This window comes from Mus musculus, chromosome 17 (genome assembly GCF_000001635.26).
Source record: "Mus musculus strain C57BL/6J chromosome 17, GRCm38.p6 C57BL/6J".
NCBI lineage: Eukaryota > Metazoa > Chordata > Mammalia > Rodentia > Muridae > Mus > Mus musculus.
The window spans coordinates 66,571,988-66,594,860 of NC_000083.6; the positions used below are offsets into that span (position 1 = coordinate 66,571,988).

General features: G+C 45.2%; 1 protein-coding gene across 1 annotated transcript in view; it reads right to left on the reverse strand.

The window, feature by feature from the left end:
• Positions 1-22,660, reverse strand: part of Themis3 (thymocyte selection associated family member 3) — a 40,124-nt gene extending 17,464 nt beyond the window's left edge. The window contains exons 1-2 of the mRNA NM_028998.2: positions 22,460-22,660; positions 21,162-21,296 (exon numbers count right to left, since the gene is read on the reverse strand). Of these exons, the coding sequence (NP_083274.1) occupies positions 21,162-21,296; positions 22,460-22,547 (223 nt within the window). The 5' untranslated portion in view covers positions 22,548-22,660. The remainder of the gene's footprint in view (positions 1-21,161; positions 21,297-22,459) is intronic.
• Positions 22,661-22,873: the final 213 nt, after the last annotated feature.

Below are 22,873 nucleotides of genomic sequence, written 5' to 3' on the forward strand. Positions count from 1 at the left end.
ATTATTTTTAGGCAGAATTAGGGTACAGCTTAGTACAGAGTATAAAAAAAAATCTCAATGTTAGAACCTCATTTTTCAACATCACACCTGATTAGTTACAACACACAAGAGAGGACTTTCCTGGCCTCAGAGTCCCTGGATGGTGGTTTCCAGAAACATGTAATTTGAAATCAAAACCATCTTGTTCATTTTTTGTTTATGCTGCAATTTTAAAAATTAAATTGTTTAAGGAGAAACTGTTTGAGTAAGCACCATGTCTTCTTTCTTAATCCAATTGTAGTTTCTAAACTCACTTTTAATATACAAAGAAGTTGGAAATTAGCCCGATACCCAGTGGGGCAGAAAATTTACTTATCTTGATAAGAAAACGAAAGAAGTTGGGGAAGCTGCCCAATCTTATACTAAGAAGTGACAGCGAATAGCTTCTTGTAGGAATGACTTAATCTGGCTGCTCTCACCGCTGTTTGGGTCACTGCTCTGATCTATGCCTCACGTTGAACGCATGCGCAGACCTGGGATCTCCTGCTTGTGCTTCCTGGACCCTCTTTAACAATCTCCACGTGCGTGCGGCTACATTTTCCATCCCTGGCTGTTTCCCTATGTTTCAGGAACATGTCACATGGTGGGCTCGCCTGTCAGCTGGAAATCACATCTTCAGTTTCTAATGGTTTCTAAATTCCTTTTATTTTCTATTCAAGATGATCTCACTATGCAAGCCCCGATTGCCTCAAAATCACAGAGATCTGCATGCTTTTGCCTCTTGGGAGCTAGACTCAAAGGCACAGGCCACTACATCCAACTGAATTTTTAATTGTTGACATATTCTTTATTCATTAATATTTGCTGTCTTTGTTTCAGTCAGACACACTCCACTACTAGGGGGCAAGCTTGAGTCACTTCCTTTAAAAGTGTCCAGAGAAGGTCCGGGTTTTTCTCTCTCCCTGGACACGCAATGTAGTCGTTAGCCATGTCCTTTAAGGTGCAGGCAGGATATAACTACCTTCTCAGGCATTTTCCCCAGAGGTTGCCAAAGTTCCTTTGACTTTAAATGTTATTGCCTAGTGGTCTCTACCAGATCTGTCCTCTGAGATTCTGTAAACACAACACTTAGGCCAGGGTGTTGGCAAATAGGAGAAGTGGTGTGTGTGTGTGTATGTTTGTGTGTGTGTCTGTCTGTGTGAGTGTTTATGTGTGTGGATATGTGTGAGTGCATGTACGTGTGCATGTGTGCATGCATGTGTGTGCTCATGTGCATGTTGTAATGAGACCATTTTACTCAATCTATTCCACAGATGTAGAATCTGAGACTCAATGGCTCACGTTACACCCACTTGGCATCTTCAGCCAAGGTTCAAATTTTGCTCTCCAAACATTATTTCTAAGAAAGCTACTAGATGTCTCTTGACCAAATTAGAGGGTGAGCCATGAAGAGAGTCAGGGAGGAGGGAACCAGGGAAGAGGCTGGGGTTGGGAGAGGACTTCATGATAATGAGGAGGACTAGGGAAAAAGACAAACTTGATTAGCCTAAGGCATTTGAACAGACTGGGAATAGAAACTGCCAATGACCAGAGGATACAAAGATACAAAAGATGATACAAAGAACAAAAGATGATACAAAGAAAAGCAAAGTAAATGAACTTGACCTCCAGGCATGGTGCTATTTGGCCTTAATCCTAGTACTCCAGAGGCTGAGGCAAGAGAATCATGAGTTCAAGTCCAACCTGGGCTACATAATGAATTCTAGGCTAGCTTGAGATACATATTAAGACCCTCTCTCAAATTTAAATTTACAAAAGAAGAGTGATTTAACTATTCTACTATATGGTTCAGCTGTGAATAACAGAATCATAACTTTGTAAATCCTGTGTGTGTGTGTCCCTAGACTAGGGTAGGAAGCTAAAGAGATCCACATCTCTGCCTTCTATATCAGAAACTATCTTGAAGTGGGACAGAAATCAAGAAGGCCAGTGCAGTGGCCCTGCAAGTTCACGCTGATGACTGACAACTCCACTGAGGACTGAACACACCTGGGAAAACATTGCATCTGTGTTGAACATGCACAGACTTTATTTCTTACTATTTCCTAAACAACACAGCCCAACAACGATTCTCAGCATTTACATTGTATCAGGTAGTGCAAGTCACCTAGAGACAATTTAATAGATATAATATATGCGAACCCTGTGCACTGTACTTGGATAAAGTACTTGGATAGCTGTAGCTTTTAGTATTCACAGGGGGTCCTTGAACAAATCCCAGTGGAAACCAAAGGATGCATTTTACCTAGAAATATGGAGACAAAGCAGGAAAATCTAATAAAGTAGTTGCTTTAAGGAGTTAGAACTGGGGTAAAGAAAGAAGTGTGTGTGTGTTTGTGTGCATGTGTGGGTGTATGTGTATGTATGAATATATGTATGTACCTGTGTATGTATGTATATGTGTGTATGTATGTGCACATATGTGTGTTTGTATGTGTGTATATGTATGTATGTGTGTATATGTATGTATGTGTGTATATGTATGTGTGTATATGTATGTATGTGTGTATATGTATGTATGTATATGTATGTATGTATGCGTATGTATGCATGTGTATGTATGTGCATGTGTTTGTGTGTATGTTTGGGTATGTATATGTATGTATGGGTGTGTATATATGTTTATGTGTGTATATGTGTGTGTTTGTGTGTATGTTTGTGTATGTATGTGTGTATATGTATGTATGTATGTGTGTATATGTGTATATGTGTGTGTATGTGTGTATGTTTGTGTATGTATATGTATGTGTGTATATGCATGTATGGGTGTGTATGTATGTTTATGTGTATATATGTGTATGTGTGTGTGCATGTGTATGGGTGTATATGTGTGTGTTTGTGTGTATAACTTCATGGAAAGGGAAAGAAATAAGAAAAAAGAGGAGGAGAGGGAGGAAGGGGAAGGAGAGAGAGCAAGAGGGTTGGTACATTAGTTCACACAAAGATAATCACAATTCAAAGATGTTTAGTGAATGCCCTTCTTTAAAGCACCTCCATCTTTTTTAAATAACATTTTAAAAAATGTGTTTGGCTATTTGCCTACACATGTCTGTGCATATATGCAGTGACCACTGAGGTGGGAAGAGGGCGTTGGGTCCCCTGGAACTGGAATTCCCCACAGTACTATGCCACCATGTGGGTTCTGGGAACAGAACATGGATCCTTTGGAAGAGCAGCCAGTATTCTTAAGCATGGTGCCATCTTGCCTGGCCCGGACACTCACATCTTAAAATGAAGCAGCATTCCCCCTTAACTTAAAGGAATGAGTCAGATCCTGCAGAGCCAGGCTCTGAGGATTATCCAGTGCCTAGCAGGCTACAGGCTAAAGGATGGGAAGTCAGACAGTTAAGAGTGATCAGTGGGCTGCGGGGCAGGGGAGAGAGCACGCTTGCCTAGCAAGTGAGGCCTGGGTTCCAACCAAACACTAAAACAAAGAAAGACAGATCCACACTGCTTTGTCAACCTCCATGCCTCTAGATACTCATGCAAAGCCCCATGCAGGCAAGCATGGAAGTATGGGATCTGGCTGTGGGCAAAGCTGGGCTACCTATGGAAGAGGATGAGGATGGTCAGGAATTAGGCAGAGACTTCTCCTGTGCTTATTCTCTTAGTGGTAAATGTCAGAGGACGTTTAGAAATTCAAGTTGTGGAATACCAGGCTCAGTGTGGAGCCCAGCTAGATGGGTTGGCTTACTCCCTGAGCACAGGCGGGGGTGACCCAGGCTGAGGGTGCAGGTGCTTTCTTAATGCCATGATGGGGCGGTTGATGGGTACCTCCTTGTGGAGAGCAAACAGCAGAAGGCAGGGGCTCTCTGTGCCCTTTAGTACGGTTGTTTTACATCTGGGGCCATGTCACCAGGCAACAATTTGACACCTAGGCGGATCTTGTCCAAAGGCAGGCATGGCAGTGTTACTGATAATGGCTAGGAAGAAGACACAACCTTCCTTAACTCTTTGTCTTTTGGGAATAATTTTCATAGCAATGTAAATAGTCACATATGCCTGTATATGCTTTTGGTCTTTGTTCAAAATGTGTGGCATTAAAATGATATTTACAAAGAGTTTTGTTTGATACTATGTTAGAATGTTAGTGGCAAATAAAGTGATGTCTGCTAGTAAGACCTATATTTGACCTATTTATACAAGTCCCTTTTGTCCATGGATGACGTGCTTTAGGTTTGGGAGTAGAGACCTGAAATCATGAACATCAGTCAGCTTTGCATTACTACGTCAAGATGCAAAAGTCAAGCATCTTAGGAAAAGGGCATGCTTGCTTCATCTCAGTGTTGGCGTTTTAGCTCTCGGTCTAGACCACTGTTGCTTCTGGTTCTGTGGGAAGATAACACAACTTAGTGGGAGCTCATGGGACAAATCTGTTTACCTCATAGAACACAGAAAGCAAAGACAGAGGGAAAAGAGGGGCTGGAGTTTCAACATTCTCCTCAGAACCCTCAGTAACGTTCCACTAAGCTCCACTGCCCAGGAGTGCTAAGGGCTGTGGCCCAAACCTTTAGGAAGCCTTTATGGAACAGTCTAGATCCAAATGACAGAAATGATTAATAACAACAACAAACAATTATGACAGTTTACCACAAGAAAAGTTACATGGATACTGTGTCTCTCTCAATGTTACTTTTCATTTAAAAGAAAGACTTTGTAGCTTTCCATTGGCTCATTAAAGCTACTCTTGTGCTTTGAGACCATTCGGGAAATAAGGCCAGCTAAAACTCAGCACCGTGAGATTATGACATTTTATCTGATAACTCAGATTTAAAAATTATAAAATCATGCATATAAAAATTTAAATTAATTATATATGACATATATGATATATAATATTTATCATCATAAATTATATATAATTAATTTATTATTTATTTTAAATTTTATTTACTAATTTTATATATTTATAATTTATTATTTATTTATGATTAATTTATTCCGTGATATATGTATATATTCCATTATTTAGATATATACATATATATGCATATGATGGAATAAATTAATTGGCTCAAAGTGGTTTCCATGTAACTGAAGAAACAAAATCTAGGAGGGAGGTGGTGGTGGTGGTAGGGAGAACTAATCTACAGAAGAAACAAACCAAACCAAAACACCCCACTAAAAACAAAGCCAAGCAAATGAACAAACACCTGGAACCAGCCTGCAAACTCCCACCAGGGATAGGAGTGATTCATCCTTTTTTGGCACCTGTTCCATTCCAACTTTATGCAATGAAAGCATGTTGCTTGTGAATAGAAAGTACAATTAGCACTTACAAGGGAAATGAGAGTGGCATAGGTTTATGCCGCTGAAGTAAAGTCACTGACATAGACCTCTTCAGGGACAGCCCGGCTCCCTAACCCATCTCTAACAAGGGTGGCTGATTTTCTTTCCAGGCACTTATATCAAATGCAGAATTTTTATCAAGTTAAACAGAAGTCCCAAGTCTACCCGCGGAGTCATTGTGCATCTCAAATTGTTATCTGTTGTCTCTTCCAGAGAATAGGAAGCTGCAAGCTCATTCAGCGTTTCTAGAAGTTACCATGCCACTCCTTTGAAAGTGGATCAATAAAGCTTTCTATTAGATTTTTCTCCCAGGTACACAGCAGTCATAATTAACAACCTCAGCTGTCATTCAAGCTGGAGCTCATCAAATCTAAAGACCACAGAGTGTGTCCTCTGACAGCGCCGTGTATGTCTTCCTGAAAACAAGATAATGCCAGGCCAGCGGGAGGCCTATAAATATTGCATTCAAGAGCACCGACATTGACCTACAGTGTCTGACAGAAACATAAAGAATGGATGGCACTGACACACTCTTCTGCGATTTCTATTCCCAAAGGTAGCAGCATCAGGCCCTGAAAGGCCTTATACCTATCACGAATCTTCTCTTACCACACAGAAAAGGCTAGAACGCTTTTTCCCCTAGCCTAGTTGATAAATTGGTTCTGTAGAACCCACACAGATGAACGTGGCTTTCCTTAAGTCAGAGAGATTTCCCAGAGTTGAAGATTCTTGTTACTTCTTAAACCCACCCTCTCCTCTCCAGCTGCACAAGAGCCCTAGACACACTTATACAGCACCAGGAGGAGACATGGCTTTCAAAGACTCACATAGGAGGATTCCGAAGGCACACAGACTGAGAAATGCCCAGGGCAGTCGCTTCCCTAATACTGCACAGGATCACAAGATGGCGCTGTCACCACAGCAAAGATGCTTAGATCCATTTCCCTGCTGCGGAATTCCTGGCGGGAGACTCACCTAGGCCCAGGTAGGAATGATGCCCTGTCCTGGTTCCATGTTTGGGGATGTTTGTATAATTAAAGTGTGTGCTTTCAGTTTGTGACTCGGCCACTCTAAAGTGTTAACAAACAGTACGCCCACACCACAGGAAAGCCCACCTGTCAACATAGTTTTCATACCGTCGCTCTGGGCGGCATAAAATTCTTTCCTCCGTAAAGAATACATAAATGGGGAAAATAAACTGTACTTAAAACTTTGGAGCATTTTTTTGTTCCATAAATTCTAATCATATCCTAATCATAATTTTCAAAGTAGTATTTTTATTTTTACTACTCACAGTTCCTTCCATCCAATTCACCTGCAAGGTCCTTATTCACCACCTCAGTTGGGCTGCTCGGTTTTCTTTGGTCAACTTGATACAAGCTAGCTTCATCAGGAAGAAGAGACCTCAATTGAAGGGATACCTCCATCAGCTTGGCCTGTGGGCAAGTTTGTGGGGTATATTCTTCACTGATGACTGATATGGGAGGGCCCAGCTCCTGGTGGGCGGGACCATCCCTGGGCTGGTGGTCCTGGTGCTATAAGAAGGGAGCAAGCCACTAAGTAGGACTCCTGCATGGCCTCTGCTTCAGCTCCAATTCCCCTCAGTGACAAACTCCAATTGTAAGCTGACATAAATCATTTCTTTCCCAAGCTGCTTTTGGTAATGGTGTTCATCACAGCAATAGGAACCCTAACCAAGGCACAAGGACAGAGCTCAAGCAGGGCGAGTGGTGAGTTTCCTGACAGCTCATAACAGCACAGTAGTCACGTAAGACAGATTATTTGCTGGGCTGTTACCCCCAAAGGTACCTTTCACCCCCCTCAGACAAAGAGGTCTGGCACACATTCACTAAGTCCTGGAGCAGGAGAACCCTAGTAGGCAAGTTACTGTGCCACTCCTTTTTAAGTGTATCAATAAAAGCTTTTTGTTCCGATTTTGTCTAAGGTACCTGGCAGACAGGGGCGGGGAGGCTCCCAGGAGCTTCCAGCTGGGAAGCGCAGCAGGTGCTCAACCCACGACTCCAGGTGCAAGGCCCACACCCACCTTCATCCCCATCTGCCCAGCACCTGTTCTGGGAGCCCCTTGCTGTCCCTCGAAGGGACTATACTTCACAGATTCCAGCTGGAGGACAGTGACATGGCTGAGAACCTCTCACAGGGGAGTAGAGTGTACCAAAGTGAGTGAACAGGACAAGATGTGGTGGTAAGAGTCACACTGTCACCAGTCTCCAGCGAGGTCCTGAGGGATCACATGACAACCTGTCCTATAGCAGCAGAGACTGGTGGAAAGGCTCGTGTGAAGGTATAGAGATGGACAAGGGCACAAACGGACTCCCAGGCATGGCTCCTTATGTGACTGTTGTGTTGTATCAAGTTGTCTAGAAAAGCACCCCTCTCTCCCCTCTCCCTCTGACTTTGTGCCTTGGTTAGTGTTTCTATTGCTGTGGTAAACACCGTGACCAAAACACAACCAGCTCTGTGGTGCACAGGCGGAGGCAGAAGCTGGGCTCTACAGTGTTCAACCTTACCTAACTGCTCTGCAGACAACATCCTGTTTGTTACTGATGAAAGATGCCGAGGTTCGTAGTGATTGTCTGCTTTTGTCCAGCATCACACAGGACAGGAAGTTAAAAGGTTGGAAAAGGAGGAAGGCCTGGGGAGACTAGCAACAGCCGGAAACGGAGGACAGAGCTCCAGGTTCCAGCAAACTTGACGTTATGCTGCACCTGAGCAGCCTGCCCATTGAGCCCCGTGACCTCCATTGTGCCTCAGACCCACAGCAAGGTCTTGGTGGGGTAACTGGGACTCACAGATGTTAACTCCAAGGGCTTTGCTGCCGAGGAGCTGGGGTGTGGCTCCCTCATTAGGCTGTAGGCCACCCTCTGCTCTGTGCGCCCCTCTCTCTGTGGCCCTTGCTTCTTTCTGGAACCTTCTGTCTGCGGCACACTCAGGGCTTCGCCCGTTTCCTCCACAACTCACTCTACCTGCTGGGTACCAGTTGTGAGAGTTAAGAGTGACTACCAGATTTGCAGGATCTAGAATCACGGAAGAGACAAGCCTCTGGGCATGTCTATGATGGAGATTCTCGGCTGGGTTAACTGAGGTGGGGAGCCCAACCCTAAATGTGGGCTGGAGTCCCAGACGGAAGGTAAAGGAAACAGAGCTGAGCGCTCATCACTGTTTCCTAACGATGGATACAATGTGACCGGCGGCCTCAAATAAACCCTTTTTGCTTCTTTGGCCTCTCTCTGTCTGATATTTTGTGTTGCAAGAAAAGTAAACAATAAACATGAAATACAAATAGTGTCCCCAAGGGAGGATTCCCTTTCTTTTGTGGGTCTCTGGGATGAGCATTCAGCGCCAAAGGACTACAGTCCCGGGGATAACACAACAAAGCCAGAAACGCTGCAACGCAAACCTGGTTTTGGACAACCACCTTTCACTCCCTAACCTCGGCTCAGGGAGGCCGATATTCTTGTTCTTCATCAACTCTACTCCGACACATCTCTGGGAAGCCTAGGTCCCAACCTCCTGCCTTCTTTGCCTTTCCAAGTCCCATATCATCCCGAGTCAGCTCTGCACCGCAGTTCCCCAAGGCTGCGAGTTTAGTGACTGGATTCCAACCAGCTCTCTCTGCAACATCCTCACGTCTACCCTCCGTACCCCAAGCTCTGAATACCTTCCTTTACACTTCACAATTTGTTTGAACCTGATGATTCTCAAACCTTAGGGTATACTGGAACCTTCTAGAGGGCATGGCCAAGTACATAAGTGTTCTGGCTGAGCAACCTGAGTTGGGCATAGGAAAGTACATTTTTACCCAGGAATGCTGCCCGGGGGCGGGGGTGGGGTGGGGTGGGGCTATACTTTAGAAGAGTGGCTTTGAGCTATGCTCAACTCTGACTGCTTCTTACAGCCACCGGGGGAGCCTTAGCTGCCAGCCAGACCCAGCTCCACCTTAGCCTAATTAAATCTGATGTTCCAGAGTGAGGCCACCGAGGGCTTTTAGAGCCCCTCAGGGATTGTGATGCACAGCCTAGACCATCTACTGCCCTACAGATCCCGCCTTGCCCTTCCTTTCTTTCGTCTCTGGCTGCAGGAGACCCTCTGTGCTCTCTCGCCTTGCCTAGCAGAACCACAGGCAGACCTATGTCAAGCCATGGACCTGCGATTTCCACTGCTGAACCTGAGTGCGGAGCACACAGGGATTAGGGGTTACAGAATCCTATCCCCAGCTGCTGAGGCAGGGTGTTTGGGGAGATTGCACTCTAAAGCCCCTGATCATCAACATCAGGTATGGTGCACACTGGGTGCATGTGTGAGTCTGCATTCAGCATTTGGTACCATGAGCCTGCCATGAATGCTCAAGAGGATGCTACTAGCTGGTTGTCCCCTTCCCATTGGGACTCCTCATTTACGAATCAGAGATGGTTGTGCCACTTCCCAGACTCACTTTAGTTTCACTTACAAGGGTTAAGTTGTGGTCTTAGGCTTTCCTCAACCTCCTTTTGGAAGGCATTATAAAAGGGGAAAGCATTGGAATGACATCACCACGCATCAGCCCTTGTAAGCCTTAAACGGGCACGTAAGCTATTGAAGGTGCTGGAGTAACTCTAAAATACGAAGAACATGAAACTATAAGAAACCTAGAAACCGAGTTAAGTACTAAGGCAGATTAAAGGAAGTCTCTGTTACATTCTCCTTGTTAAGTATGCAAGCTCTATCAATTATACAACACCAAACACCTTCTCTGTGAAGATGAACTGCTAATGCTCTTAAGACCTAAATCACCATGCTTAATCACCACTATACCATAAGAGAACGACATGCTGTTTCTAATGTCTTCGCATCGTGGGTGTCAGAGGGAGACTGGGGATGACCTTGGTTTTCTTCTCCGGGAACTGTGAACATTGTCAATCATGAGGAAATGGATGGTGACGGGAATATGTGGAGAGATAATATCATCAGAACATGGCACAATGATGCCTGGGCAAGAAAGAGACAGTAAAGTTTAAAGGCATTGCCCTGATGTGGGAGCTGGAACCTTGCCCTGGGCCGGCTAGTACGGTTGGCTATAACATGCTATTGTGATCCAGATTGGTCCCCCGCTGGGTGCCATCTGAGGGGAAATGGAGGCATCCTTAGCTGTGCTACCTTAGCCATGCCCCTCAACAGTGAACTAACTCACTGTCTAGGTTCGCCATTCACCAATTTCAATCCACCAACACCCCAAGTTCTACCCCCTGTGAAGTTAGCTAGATAAAAGCAATCCAACTCACTGTCTTCAGGGCTAATCCAGATACTGTGTTTCTCCCAGGCCGTTTGCTCCTTTTCTTTGCTTCTATGACTTCTGCCCTCTATAGACTCAACCTGCTCTTCAAGATGATACAGTGAAGCTGAAGAGGCTACCTTCACTGACTAACTTACAGATTGGAAGGTGTAATAGCGCAGCTTCCAGTCTTTCATTAGTTTAATGAATCCAGCCTTGAACGGAAAATGTATTCCTGAGTGCAAAGAACTGTCAGGTTTTCATTACTGCAGAGAATCAGGGTGCCCCGGGGAGAAAGCATGAGGGCAGAGGCTGTGGTGTGGACTCAGTGGTGAAGAAAAATGGCCTCTTTTGTCATGTACTCTAGGGAACGAGTCCACCATGGTTTCATCTTCAGAGTAAGTGTCCTAGAGATTTTCAGCTGATTTTTGCTGCCTTTCTAGAAAGATCCTTGAGCGGCACCTCTCTCCTAATTATCCCACTGCTGATGTGGACCTATGTGGTCATGTTTGAACAAATTCATAGTACAAATATGCTCTTCTCTAAAACAGAGACATTTTAGAACTTAGCACGGAGAACCTTGTGGCCTTTAGAATCGGGAAGGTTCAATCAAACTAGTTAATATATCAGTTACATCACCAATTCATTTTTTTTTTTTGTGGTAAGCACGTTTAAAATTTTAGTGAATTTGAAACACCCAAGACATTCTTATCCTCTGTGATCAATATGCATTGCAGCAGGTCACAAAACCATTTCTATATCTTAGCTTTTTTAAGATTCCACATATCAGACTATATAATATACATCTTTCCAAATCTCATATGCTCTTTCTCTTAGCATGATGTATGTTAGGTTAGGTTAGTTCTAGCCATTTTGTTGCAAACGCCAGACTTTTTTTTTTTTTTTAATAACAGATGCATAATATGTCATTATTTATATGCATCCATTCATCCACTGATGGACTCTTAGATTGCTTCCAATATCTTAATTACTGTGAATTATGATGTCAAAGAAGATAAATTTTAATAGAAACAAATTAATAGATGTGTTCTTGGTATATCAGAGTAGACCATAACACACACCCTCAAGAAGAAATATGGCTATGCACTTTTCAGAGCCTTAAAAAAAAAAAGCTCCCCAGTTTTGACCAACTAGCGGTACCAAAATAACTGTGATGTTTTACACGCCAGAGGAGCTTCACTGAAGCCAAAGGGAAGAGCAGTGGGCCCACAAATCTGAAGAGGTCATCAGCTGAACAGAGAAAGGGCCCTTTTTTGTTTTTTTAAATAAAAGGGCACATTGTAGGATTTTCCTGATGACCATTCTGGCTTGATGTAGTGACTGAGTCTGGTGGGCCTTCAAAGTGGCATGACTCACTGGATCCTTTAGATCCTTCTTCCTGGGACCCCAGGCTGACTGCCCCAGGCATGGAATCACCCCTATGGTTCAAATAGCCATGGGAAGACAGAGTTTGTCTCTGCTAGAATAGTAAGCATCTTCCTCTTGGGGGAGAAACACGTTTTTGGAAAACCATTGGTTCTTAGTCAGTCTTCCTTAGACTATGGGAAAGGGGGTATCTCTTCATAAACACAGACAGACAGGAGTCCATTAGTGAGGCCTCTTCCTGCCCTGGCCATGTATTTGACTTGCATTTGTTCACTTGAGTTTCCTAAGGAACATGGATTTCCTCGGCCTAACCCTTCATTTCTGGTTGGTTCTAAAGCATCGGCAGCATACCTCTGGCTCACAAATCCATCTGCATTTCACTATCAGCTCCTTTGGGTGGTGGTGGTGGTGCAGCAGTGGAATGACATGGCTGAGCCGTAAAGGCACTTCTCAACCATCCCTGGACTGCCCCTTACCTCGATACATTTGAATTTTAGGAGGGCAAAGTCAGGGTCAAGAGCAGCTTCTTGTTGGATGTAGGAACGAAGGATTGGGGCATTATTCATTTCATGCAACAAACATTTATTCTTTTGTTTTTGCACGTTCATTTGAGAAATAAAGCTAACAGGATTTTACTTCCTGGAAAGGGTTTTGCGATTCGTCTTCATGCTCCATGGGCAGTGTCTTGCATAACCATTCAGGCAGTTGCCAGGCACCAGGGGATGAGGCCCCCTGTACCCTAAGCAGAATTTTTTTTACTACCTTTGATATGGCCATCCAGTCTCCCTTCTATATCAGTTACTTGTTTTGTAGCTGTGAAAAAAGAGGAAAAGATTGACAAAAGAAACCTAGGGAAGAAAAGGTTCATTCCGGAGGACAATTCGAAGGTTTCATCCATCATGGTGGAGACTTCATAGCTCTGAGAGCTTGAAGTGGCTTGGTGTTAGAGGGCATCGGTAGCCAGAGGGTTCAGGGCAAAGATATTTGTGCTCAGTTTGACTTCTTCTTTCTGACCAGTCCAGGACCCACAGTAGAGCTGTGCAGTAAGGCTGCCTACATTCAGCCTTCCTACCTCACCTAACTTCGTCTAGGTGGTTCCCCCTTATCCCAGCCCAGAGAGAATTCTCTGAGCTTATTGTAGATTCCATCAAGCTGAAAGTCAAGGTTAAGCATCTGCCTTCTCAATTGTCTCCTAGCAAGGTCACCATCACCTGGTGCCTCTGCTGAGCACAGGCCCTTGATGGCACTCAGAGAGGCAGCCTACTGAGCCCCAGCTAAGTATCCTGTGCTAAGTACACACTCGAAAACAGTGCTCAGTCCCAATAATCAAACTTCTAAGATGGTTTAGTAATGGTCTCAGTTTTTCACCTAGGAAATATCATGCCTGGAAAGAGAGGAAAGCCTCTCTTGGCTGGAAAATTTTACATCTTGACTGCAGTTCCCCTTCTTCCTCTCCTCCCAGTCCCTCCCTGCATTGCCCCTCTGTCTCCCACATCCACACATCCCTATCTATTCAGATAAAGGCAGCTTTCACCCATGGATATCAACCAAACATAGCATATCAAGTTGTAGTAAGACTAGGTACCTCCCCTCATATTAAGGCTGGATGAGGCAACCCAGTTATGAGGAAAAGGGCCCCCAAAGCAGGCAAAAGTATCAGAGACAGCCCCTGCTCCTGCTGTTAGGAGTCCCACACAAAGACAATTTCTACTAGTTTGTGAGTCCCTTCCCAGGCTGGCTTTGGACTCATAAGCTCTTTCCTGTGAATTATCCAGCACTGCTACAGCCAATGCACGGATTAAAGCACTGCTCACACAGGAGGCAGAATTCTTCAACTTGGCAGAATGCTGGAACTTGGAGGACTGAAAAGGCTGTGGTAGACCAGAACTCTTTAGCTCCTCTGTCAACTGCTGGAATGAGCCTGGTGCTGAGGTGGGAGGCTGTGTAACTGTTGTCTGTGGCTGTCCTCCACAGGGCTCAGAACAGCCTGGAAGAGGGGTTGCCAGCCTCAACACAAGCCTCCTTGTGCCTCAGTTTCTCAGCAGAGCCCAGGGTGGCTGGTGGGCTTGGGGCTGATTTATGTCACATCTTATCTTATGCAGGGACTCGCGTCTCTTCTTTTGTTCAGACTGGCAGGGACAAAGCTTTGTGTTTTGGTTACAGTACTCGGGCACGCAGTGCTGGAGACACTGAAGCTTGGCAGGGAAGTTGGGGAGGCCAAGTAAACCCTCGGTCACAGAGTCCCAGCACTCCAGATGGGACCAGTCACAGCTTTGGCAGTGACTCCTTGCCCCCAGTGTTCTATTTGTCTTATAGCCCAGCAGACAGAAACGTGAGTGAGACAGGGGTCGGGAGAATCCTCACGTGGTGTCCCCTGGGATTCGGTAACTAGGGCGTTGCTGACACTTTCTCTGCGGAAGAGTTGGCGACTCCATCAAAGCAGCGAGGATTTGATTTTTAAACCCTCTTGCTCTCTTCAATGTTGCCAGCCTTCCATGTTCCAACAGAGAGCTCTGCTGGTTGGAAAGACATGCCAAATGAGGCACAGAGGAAAACACAGCTGTGATCTAATCATTTGTCACACATAGGACCCTCCGTCAAGGAAGCGAACAGGGTGCTCGAGATAAACCTTATGTCTTTACTGAAGACTTCCATGGTGCTTCAAGTTCCTGTTCTCCAGTTTTCTTTTGATTGTCACTTAGCTGATCAAATGTTACCATCGATGACTTCTGATTTACCTTAGCCTCTCCCCTTTGAACGCAAGTGATCAGTGAACAGGAGGTCACCGGCTCTCTGCTCATCTGGAGTCACCTTGATAATGTCATCGATATCACAACTCAGCTGCTTTAAGATTCATAATGCTAAGACATAACTCCTGGCTCCTGATGTGAGTGCCAGGCCTGAAGCTGCTGCCTATCTTGGTTCCACAGCTGGGTTTCTGATGCACTCTCCAGGCAGGTAATGGTGCCCGTGATGATGCGGATATCTACTGTGCTGAGAGGAGGGACCATTTAGCTGCTTCCCCGCAGGGTCTCCCTTCACCTGCTGTTCCATTTTACAGCCCACTTACATCCCATCCACACCGACAGACACATAAGCATTTTCTTCTGCAAGTAGGCACGCGGCAATCGGGGAGGTGGGCTCCCAGAGGTCCCAAGCACGGTGCATTAGGCAGCAGACCAGCAGGCTCCTGTCCCAGGAAGCTCTCTGATTCACTAGTCCCCCTGTACAACCAATGCATGGCCATCTAGGTTAGAACAATCAGGGCAGAATTGCCTGTGGTTGCAATGGGAGCTGGGCTAGATTCCTGAGGCTTAGACAATGCTGTTCTGTGAACTGTGGCATTTTAAAGTAGGGCTAACGGGGATGGCAAGCGAGTTTATCCCACTCCTGTTTCCCTTGCTTTGTTCTGAATGAGAAGTGAGAGAGGCACGCAGGTGTCAGCCTTAGATCCTTAGCAGTCTCCAGGAAGCTCTTTTCTGGGCTTAACAGTAGAACATAACGCGTTCAGGGAGTAAACAGAAAATGTATTTTGCTCTGCCGTTGAGTCCTGGCAGGGGCTTTGACAGTCAAATAGGATTGGAGAGCCGATGAATCATTTTATCTGTGAAGTTAACACACTGGACTTGAGACTTAGATGCTGAAGTGGCCGGAACAGGAGGGCACATGTGGATGGATAAGCAATAAATTACTACTGCACAAGGATATTACTGATTTTACCATTCATTCACTTTTCAGCAGATCATCTGTTTCCCTAATTGGAAAGAAGCTTAGCAGTCCAATGGGTAGATGCCGATCGGGTGCCACGTTCCTGGGCATCTTCGGTAATTGGTTTCTATGAATTCACCGGTTTGGCTTGACACAGAGAATCTGCTAACTGCCAACTGTGGCCATGGTGTTAGGTCTGAGATTGGTCCCTGAAACCTGGTTTGTGAGGGGTCGGAAGAAGGACACTTAACCACATCATGTCAACCAAGAAAGAAGGGTGAAGCTAGCCTCACAGGGGTCTTGGTCATTCCAAATCCTGGCCAGAGGGCAAGGTAGAACCTGCCAGGCAAGTGTAGACTTTAGGCTAAATTTGGTTCATCCACAGAGGTTCTGGTTTCCTTCTGCTGGCAGGGGCTATACCCAGTTCCCAGAATTGGGCACAGAGACGTCTGGTATTGGGCTTCCAGAAGCTGCAGGGTCTGAGATCAGGGGCTGAGAAATGGACTTCTGGAGAAAACCCGTAGAAAGTAGAAGGAATGATTGAGTCCAGGATTGTATCTGGATGCTGTGTGCAATTCTATGTGCCTGTCTTCCTCCCTGTCAGGGTTCCCACCTTTGAGAACACAATGACAAGGCTTGACATTCAAAATCAAACCTTTCTGATGCTCAGACTACTGTTTGAATTTTATCGCTTTGCCACACTACACCTTGTAGATGCCTAGTAACTGCCTTGCCCAGCTCACTGAACAATAAGCATAAAAGATGCTAACAAAATGGCTGGCCCTCCTTACCTATAGGTTCTGTACCTTCAGACAGAACCAGCTCCAGTCAAAAACATTTTGGGGGTGGGGGATGATTTAGGAGAGTGAGGCAGAAGGATACCGAGGTCAAGGCCAACCTGGACTACATAATTAAACTGTACTACAACAACAACAACAACAACAACAACAACAACAACAACAACAACAAATCAGTACTCAACTTGTCCAGATTAACTAACCACTTACATAATATGTAAATATGTACGTTCTGCTAGATATTATAACTAATCTAGAAATGATTTAAAATAGGCAGCAGGGATACATATAGATTATATGCTAATGTATCATTTTATAGAAGGTATTTGAGTAGCTAGAGATTTTCCTCTTCTTTTAGGGGAAGGATGTTGGTACCAATCTGCTTATTCTGTGGCCTCAAGGAAGTCTTGTGCTAGATAGTGTTTAAGCCTTCCTTCTTTCGATTGAATTGTTATTATTATCTTTGGCTGAATTATTTCTCTTGCTCAGAATGTGAGAGTGGTTTTTGTTTTTGTTGTTGTTATGTGAATGTGTGCAAAAGTACCCGAAGAGGCCGTAACAAAGACCCAGAATCCCTGGAGTTGGAAGGACAGGTGATTTTGAGTCACCCAAAGTGGATGCTGGCAACTGAACTCGGGTACCCTGGAAGAGCAGCAAGCGTTCTTAAGCACTGAGCCATTTTTCTCTGACCTCAAACTCATGGTCCTTCTGTCTCTGCTTCTTTGGCATATCCTACTGGTAGGCATCAGCACAACAGACATGAGTGCTATCATTGACCGTATATGTTTTCTGCTATGCTAAGGAAAATTAAAACCAGGAAGAGGACACTGTGAACCAAGGCACACGCAGTTGCCGTGTGGCTGGATTGGACACAGTGGTCCACCACACTCAGCTCCAATATACCCACTAAGCAGAAGGGCACGTGTTCCTTAAGACATCTCCAGATGTAGGGTTGATGTGGGTGACCCCTGTGGCAGGTACCTTTTCTAAGAAGCATCAGCTTTTAGCTCAGAGTCATAAATCTCATGTTGCTTTAGTCAGAAACGGCCTGCTTGATTTTAATACCCACCACACAGCCAGCCCTCCTTCCTCCCTTCATCTCGACATGAGATCATTTCTGCCTTGTAGCACGGAGCTACCGACCCAGCAAGGCCTTGAAATTTTGTTTGTTCCATTCTCCAAAATGCGGCAAAAATAGTAAGGGTAGTCAATGGTGATTGATTAATATCAAAACACAGATAATGCTTGTGATTGCAATTTAAAGAGGAATGTTCTCCACTTTGATTAATCTGACCCTCTGGGCCACCCTTAACAGAGAGGCATGTTAGAATGCTAATCAGGGAATGAATGCAGACAAGGAAGCAACTCCTCAGGTGCCCAGCTCTGCCTGGCCTTCCCCAAGGTTGTCTTCTGCTCTCTGACAGGTCCACCTTCTGCACTGAAATCTGAAACGTCAGAGCAGCAGGTATGACTGCTACCTCATCCCTAAGCTCTTGGTGGAGCTGTTACCATGGAGCATCATCATCCTTACTGACTCTCGAAACACTGCCCCTGGCAGTATTAAAGCACTGTGTGCCTGTCTATCGGTGGCTTGGCGAGTTGGCTAAGTAGTCACAGATTGTTAGGCAGGGACCTTGCAAAATTAGCCATGTCTCCCACCTGCCAGCAAGCAGAAGGCGGAAACGGAATCAAGAGTGCATCTCCGTCGTGCTCCCCAGCTGTGCCCCTCACAGGTCCAACTGGAAGAGCTCCAGGGCAACCTCCTTTGCTGATGTGCCTGCTTTTCCTGCTTTGTGGCCATCCTGGGGCTTCCTAGTCCCCTCGGAGTCTCTTCTTACCTTCTCCTTGTTCGCCAGTCTCATACCTGAACCTGCAGAGAGGGTTACCACTGTCTTCTGATAAACCCTTTAGAGCTCAGCAGGGTCCATGTCACTCTGATATCGGAGCAGAGCGGCAGGTCTCTGAATTTGATTGGCAGGGACAGAGTCCACATACCTGAGCCAGGAGGCATGTCTTCTGGCTGTTCATACAGAGTCCCGTGTGTTAGGATAGTTTCTGTTCCTGCTTCCTGGAGAGGCTGGGGCACAGTGCCCAGCGGTGGTAGAGAGGTCTAGCAGGGGGATTGGGTTCTGGGCAGGCCTGTTGCCTGGGGGGTGGGCGCTTGGAGAGGGTGTCCAATCACCTGCCAGCTGCAGCGCCTTCACAAACCCTGCCCAGAGGTTCAGGTTTCCAGAGCTAGTGGAGCTAGTCACCACCACCTCCCAAGCCCCACACCTGAGCTAAAAGAATTACAGTTTTAAACAAGAACATTCTAGTCTTCAGCTGAGAAGAAGGGCTCACGGAGAAGAGAAAGGCAGGGACTGTGCCTTGCACATCAGACCAGACTGACAGCCTGGCCTGCATCAGGAAACACAGCCACGGAATGTGGGCTCTGGGGAACATTCCAGAAGCCTTCTTCCTTCCAAGTTAATCCAGATCCAAGAAAAGCTTGCCCAGACCCAGAATAACAAAACTTATATTTTCGTTCCTTCTTTTTTCCAGGAAACTCATGCTTCAACATCTCCACTTGTATTCTGGGAGAGCTGGAAAGTATGTGTCTATACTCTGAGATGGGAACTCCTGTGCCTATGGTTAGAATGGAGAAGCCGCTGGCAGGCTCTTGCTGCCACTACAGTTTCCTTCACATAGGTAGAATGCTGCTGCATTCATGGCTTAAGCATTGTTGCGTATAGTGCCCGGGACTGGCACTTTCCTAGTCCTTCCCGGCTTCCCTTTTGTTCCAGCCGCCTTTGCTCAGGGAGGTGACCCTGCTCCCTCCCAAGACCTTTGAATCCAAGGATAAAACACACACACACACACACACACACACACACACACACACACACACACACACACACAGAGTTTGTTACTTTACAACTTGCCTTCTAGGCACAATTGCTGGGCGCTGATATCTTCTGCCTGGAAAAGCGTGTCCTTACCAATGTATTATCTCTGTCTCTCCAGTTGCCCTAAACTTCGATGGCTAGTCCCACCTAGCCCCTACCAAACATCCTTGGCCACCTGCCTGTAGCAGAGCCCACAGGCCCCAGCTCACTCTGAGACCTCACATGGTTGCTATGTTCTTCTTCCTCCAAAGCATAGCAGAAAAAAACCAAACCAAACCAAAACCACCCTCTCCTTCCTTGATCTGCCCTTTCCTCCTGGGACCCATAAGTCCTGCCTATACCTTCCACTCAGCAATTAACCACACCCGCACCCCCGACTTCCTTTACTGACAAATGAAGAACCATTTGGGGAATAAGACCTTAGCATCAGAACCACCCCCTTCAAAGCATGCTACTTTTTTTTTTTTTTGATAAATGTTTTAGAAAGATTTGTTTTGTTATTTTATGTGTATGGGTGTTTTGCCTGCATGTGTGTCTATGCACAACATGCTGTGTAGCGTCTATGGAGGACAGAAGAGGCCTGGAACTGGAGTTACGGATGGTTGTGAGCCACAGTGTGAGACCTGGGAATGGAGTGCCTGACTTAAGAGCAGCCAGTACTCTTAACCCCTGAGCCCTCTTTCTAGCCTTGTCTTCCAATTTTGACAGATAAAGAAGCCATCATACATGTCCTTTGGATCATTTGCTCAAAAGTTACCACCTTCTGCTCTGACACCAGCCTTGGCACCTACTGTGCATCCTCCCTGATTTCAAGGTCAGAGAGTGTCCAACAGGGGCCTTAGCACCCCCAAAGCACCAGCAGAGTCACCCCTTCTCAGTGTTGGATGTGACAGTCACTGTACCTGTGCTCTGAACTTTAACGCCCCACACAGAAGCTCTCCGTTTGCCTGGACCTAAAATCCTGACCATTCCTGCTAAAGGTTTTGTCTACTTCTTTCTGCACTTGCATGGGTGTGATGCTCTACATCCTTCTGCTCACCATCTTCCCCTCTCTTCCATGTTTCCTAACTGACCCCACCATAGATACGAGAGTCATTCATTCTGTGGTTTGTTTATCTCATATACTGTCTTTAAATTATGAGACAAGGGGCTGGTGAGATGGCTCAGTGGGTAAGAGCACCCGACTGCTCTTCCAAAGGTCCGAAGTTCAAATCCCAGCAACCACATGGTGGCTCACAACCATCCATAATGAGATCTGACTCCCTCTTCTGGAGGGTCTGAAGACAGCTACAGTGTACTTACATGTAATAAATAAATAAATAAATCTTTAAAAAAAAAAAAATTATGAGACAAATATCTTTATCCCTCTTCCTGTCTCAAAAACAAAACAAAACGGTCCCACGATTGAGCTACACTGATCATGTCTGTGTCTTTGCGGTCTTCCCCACAGTTTCCGAAACTGGCTTTTACTCTTTCGTAGGAATGTTTAACAACCAGATCCAGTACAAGAGAGAAAAGCCAGGATTTCCTCAGCACTCATCTCTGACAGGCATGGAGTTGAGGACATAGCAGGAGCTCAGGTAAGGAAGAGCCCTGCTCCAGGTACAGGACTGTGCAGTTGGCTCTGCTGGCCCATGGCTGGCAAACTCCCACTTCCTACTGCTTCCCCACTCCCAGCTGACAACCTGCCTTCCTTTTCTGACACCTGACAAACAAGCACCAGAATGACCTTCCATGTGTTCTCTGAAGAGTCACAAGACCCAGAAGGAAGCACTTTGTACCCTGTACCTTCATATCTAAGAGGTATAGTGACCACGTCCAGAACTTGATCACCGTCCTTCAGTTCTGCTCTGACGAAAACTGGCTCCAGGTCCACCACCGTGATGATATCCCCTTTGGAGAATGACAGGTTTTCAAGTGACCCTGAAAGACAATAGTTGCCATGGGAAAGAACCTCAAAGGTTGAGGTTCTAGCCAGAGATTCATATCTAGTATTTCTCTAGGTAAACGAACTCTTTAAGTAAATATTTAAGTAAAATTTGTTAAATGTGACATGAGACGAGCAGAGATCTCTTAATGAATACAGAAAAGTGACTGAGATCAATAATTGAGTAGTTTAGCATCTTTTATGGAGGTAGACTCTTCAGTATGTCACTATATGTAATTTACTTTAAAGTTAAAAATATTTGAATTAATTCTTTTTCCAGAAGTTGCCATCATGATTTGTCTTGCCCGGTGGGCAGTATGGCCACCTTGATCATTTCCAGCGGTGAACCATGTTTTTGGTGTTCCCAAAATGCAGAGTAAGTGCTAGATGGCCTCTGGTGCACAGGAGGACTCCTTATTAACCATGGGAAGCCCCCTAGAGCATTGACGTGATTTTTTTTTTGTTATCATCAAACCAACAAAAGACAATTTTTCAAGCTCACATTTATCTATGCCTTAGACTTCATGTGTCAAATTGCTGTAATTTCTCAGCAGAGTGAAAAATATTCACTGCTCAAAAAAAATAACATTTTCCCTTTTCCTAGGCAATATTGGTGAATAGCTCCTTTCTTTCCCAGCCTCTGTCAAATTAAAATAAATAAATAAATAGATAAATAGATAGATAGATAAATAAATAAACAAATAAATAAACAAGTAACTCTTCAAACAGCAGAAATATGCCAACTATGTTGCCAACTCTGCCAACTATGTAGCAAGGAGCATTGCTAGTCGTATATTTCATACTGCCCATGGCTAAGAAAAATACTTTAGCAAGTAACTATATGCCTTCCATAAACAGAACATTTTTCTCTCTCTTTTTCCAATGCTCTATCTTCTTGTGAAAGAGGTTTTTTGCCCCTTTTAAGTTACGGTATGTTAAAAAGAAATAAGGGCAGTTGTTACTTTTCTTTTTAACAGGCAGACGATTCTGGTAGAAAAATGCCTGATTCTCCTTAGCCTAGCATCTCCCAACACGATCTAGATAGTACAGGACTCCCTTCACCAGCTCCCATTCCTGAAGTCTTGCAACCACATTTCCTTGGATTTTGGCAGAGTATGTTTCTCCTGGTCCCCTCAGATACCATCCCCCTTCCTCCTACCTGAATATCTTCCCTGGGTCACCTCCACTTGTCTGGGCAAAGAGTTCTGATTTAAGGAACTGATGTAAGAGTCCCAAGTTTGCTCCATGGCACTGGAATTGTTTTTATCCTGCAGGACATGGTCAGCCGTGCTCAGAGCAGTGGACGGACGGCAAAAGAGGTCTCTCTGGACCAGGTAATGAGCCACCTGATCATGACTCTGGCTGTGAGCCACGTGTCACAGGGGAAAAGAGGAAGTAACTAACTCGCCAGGAAGAAGGTTCATTGGTTCAATGACTGAGGGCTGGGAAGGGTAGGGCACCTGACTCTTTTGGTTGGATGATTTCCTGAAAAGGCTCTCTAGGTTTTGTTGGGAGGTTCTCCTAGATTAGAGAATCCCAAGCAGTGTCCTATACATCATCCAAGTGTCCTGTC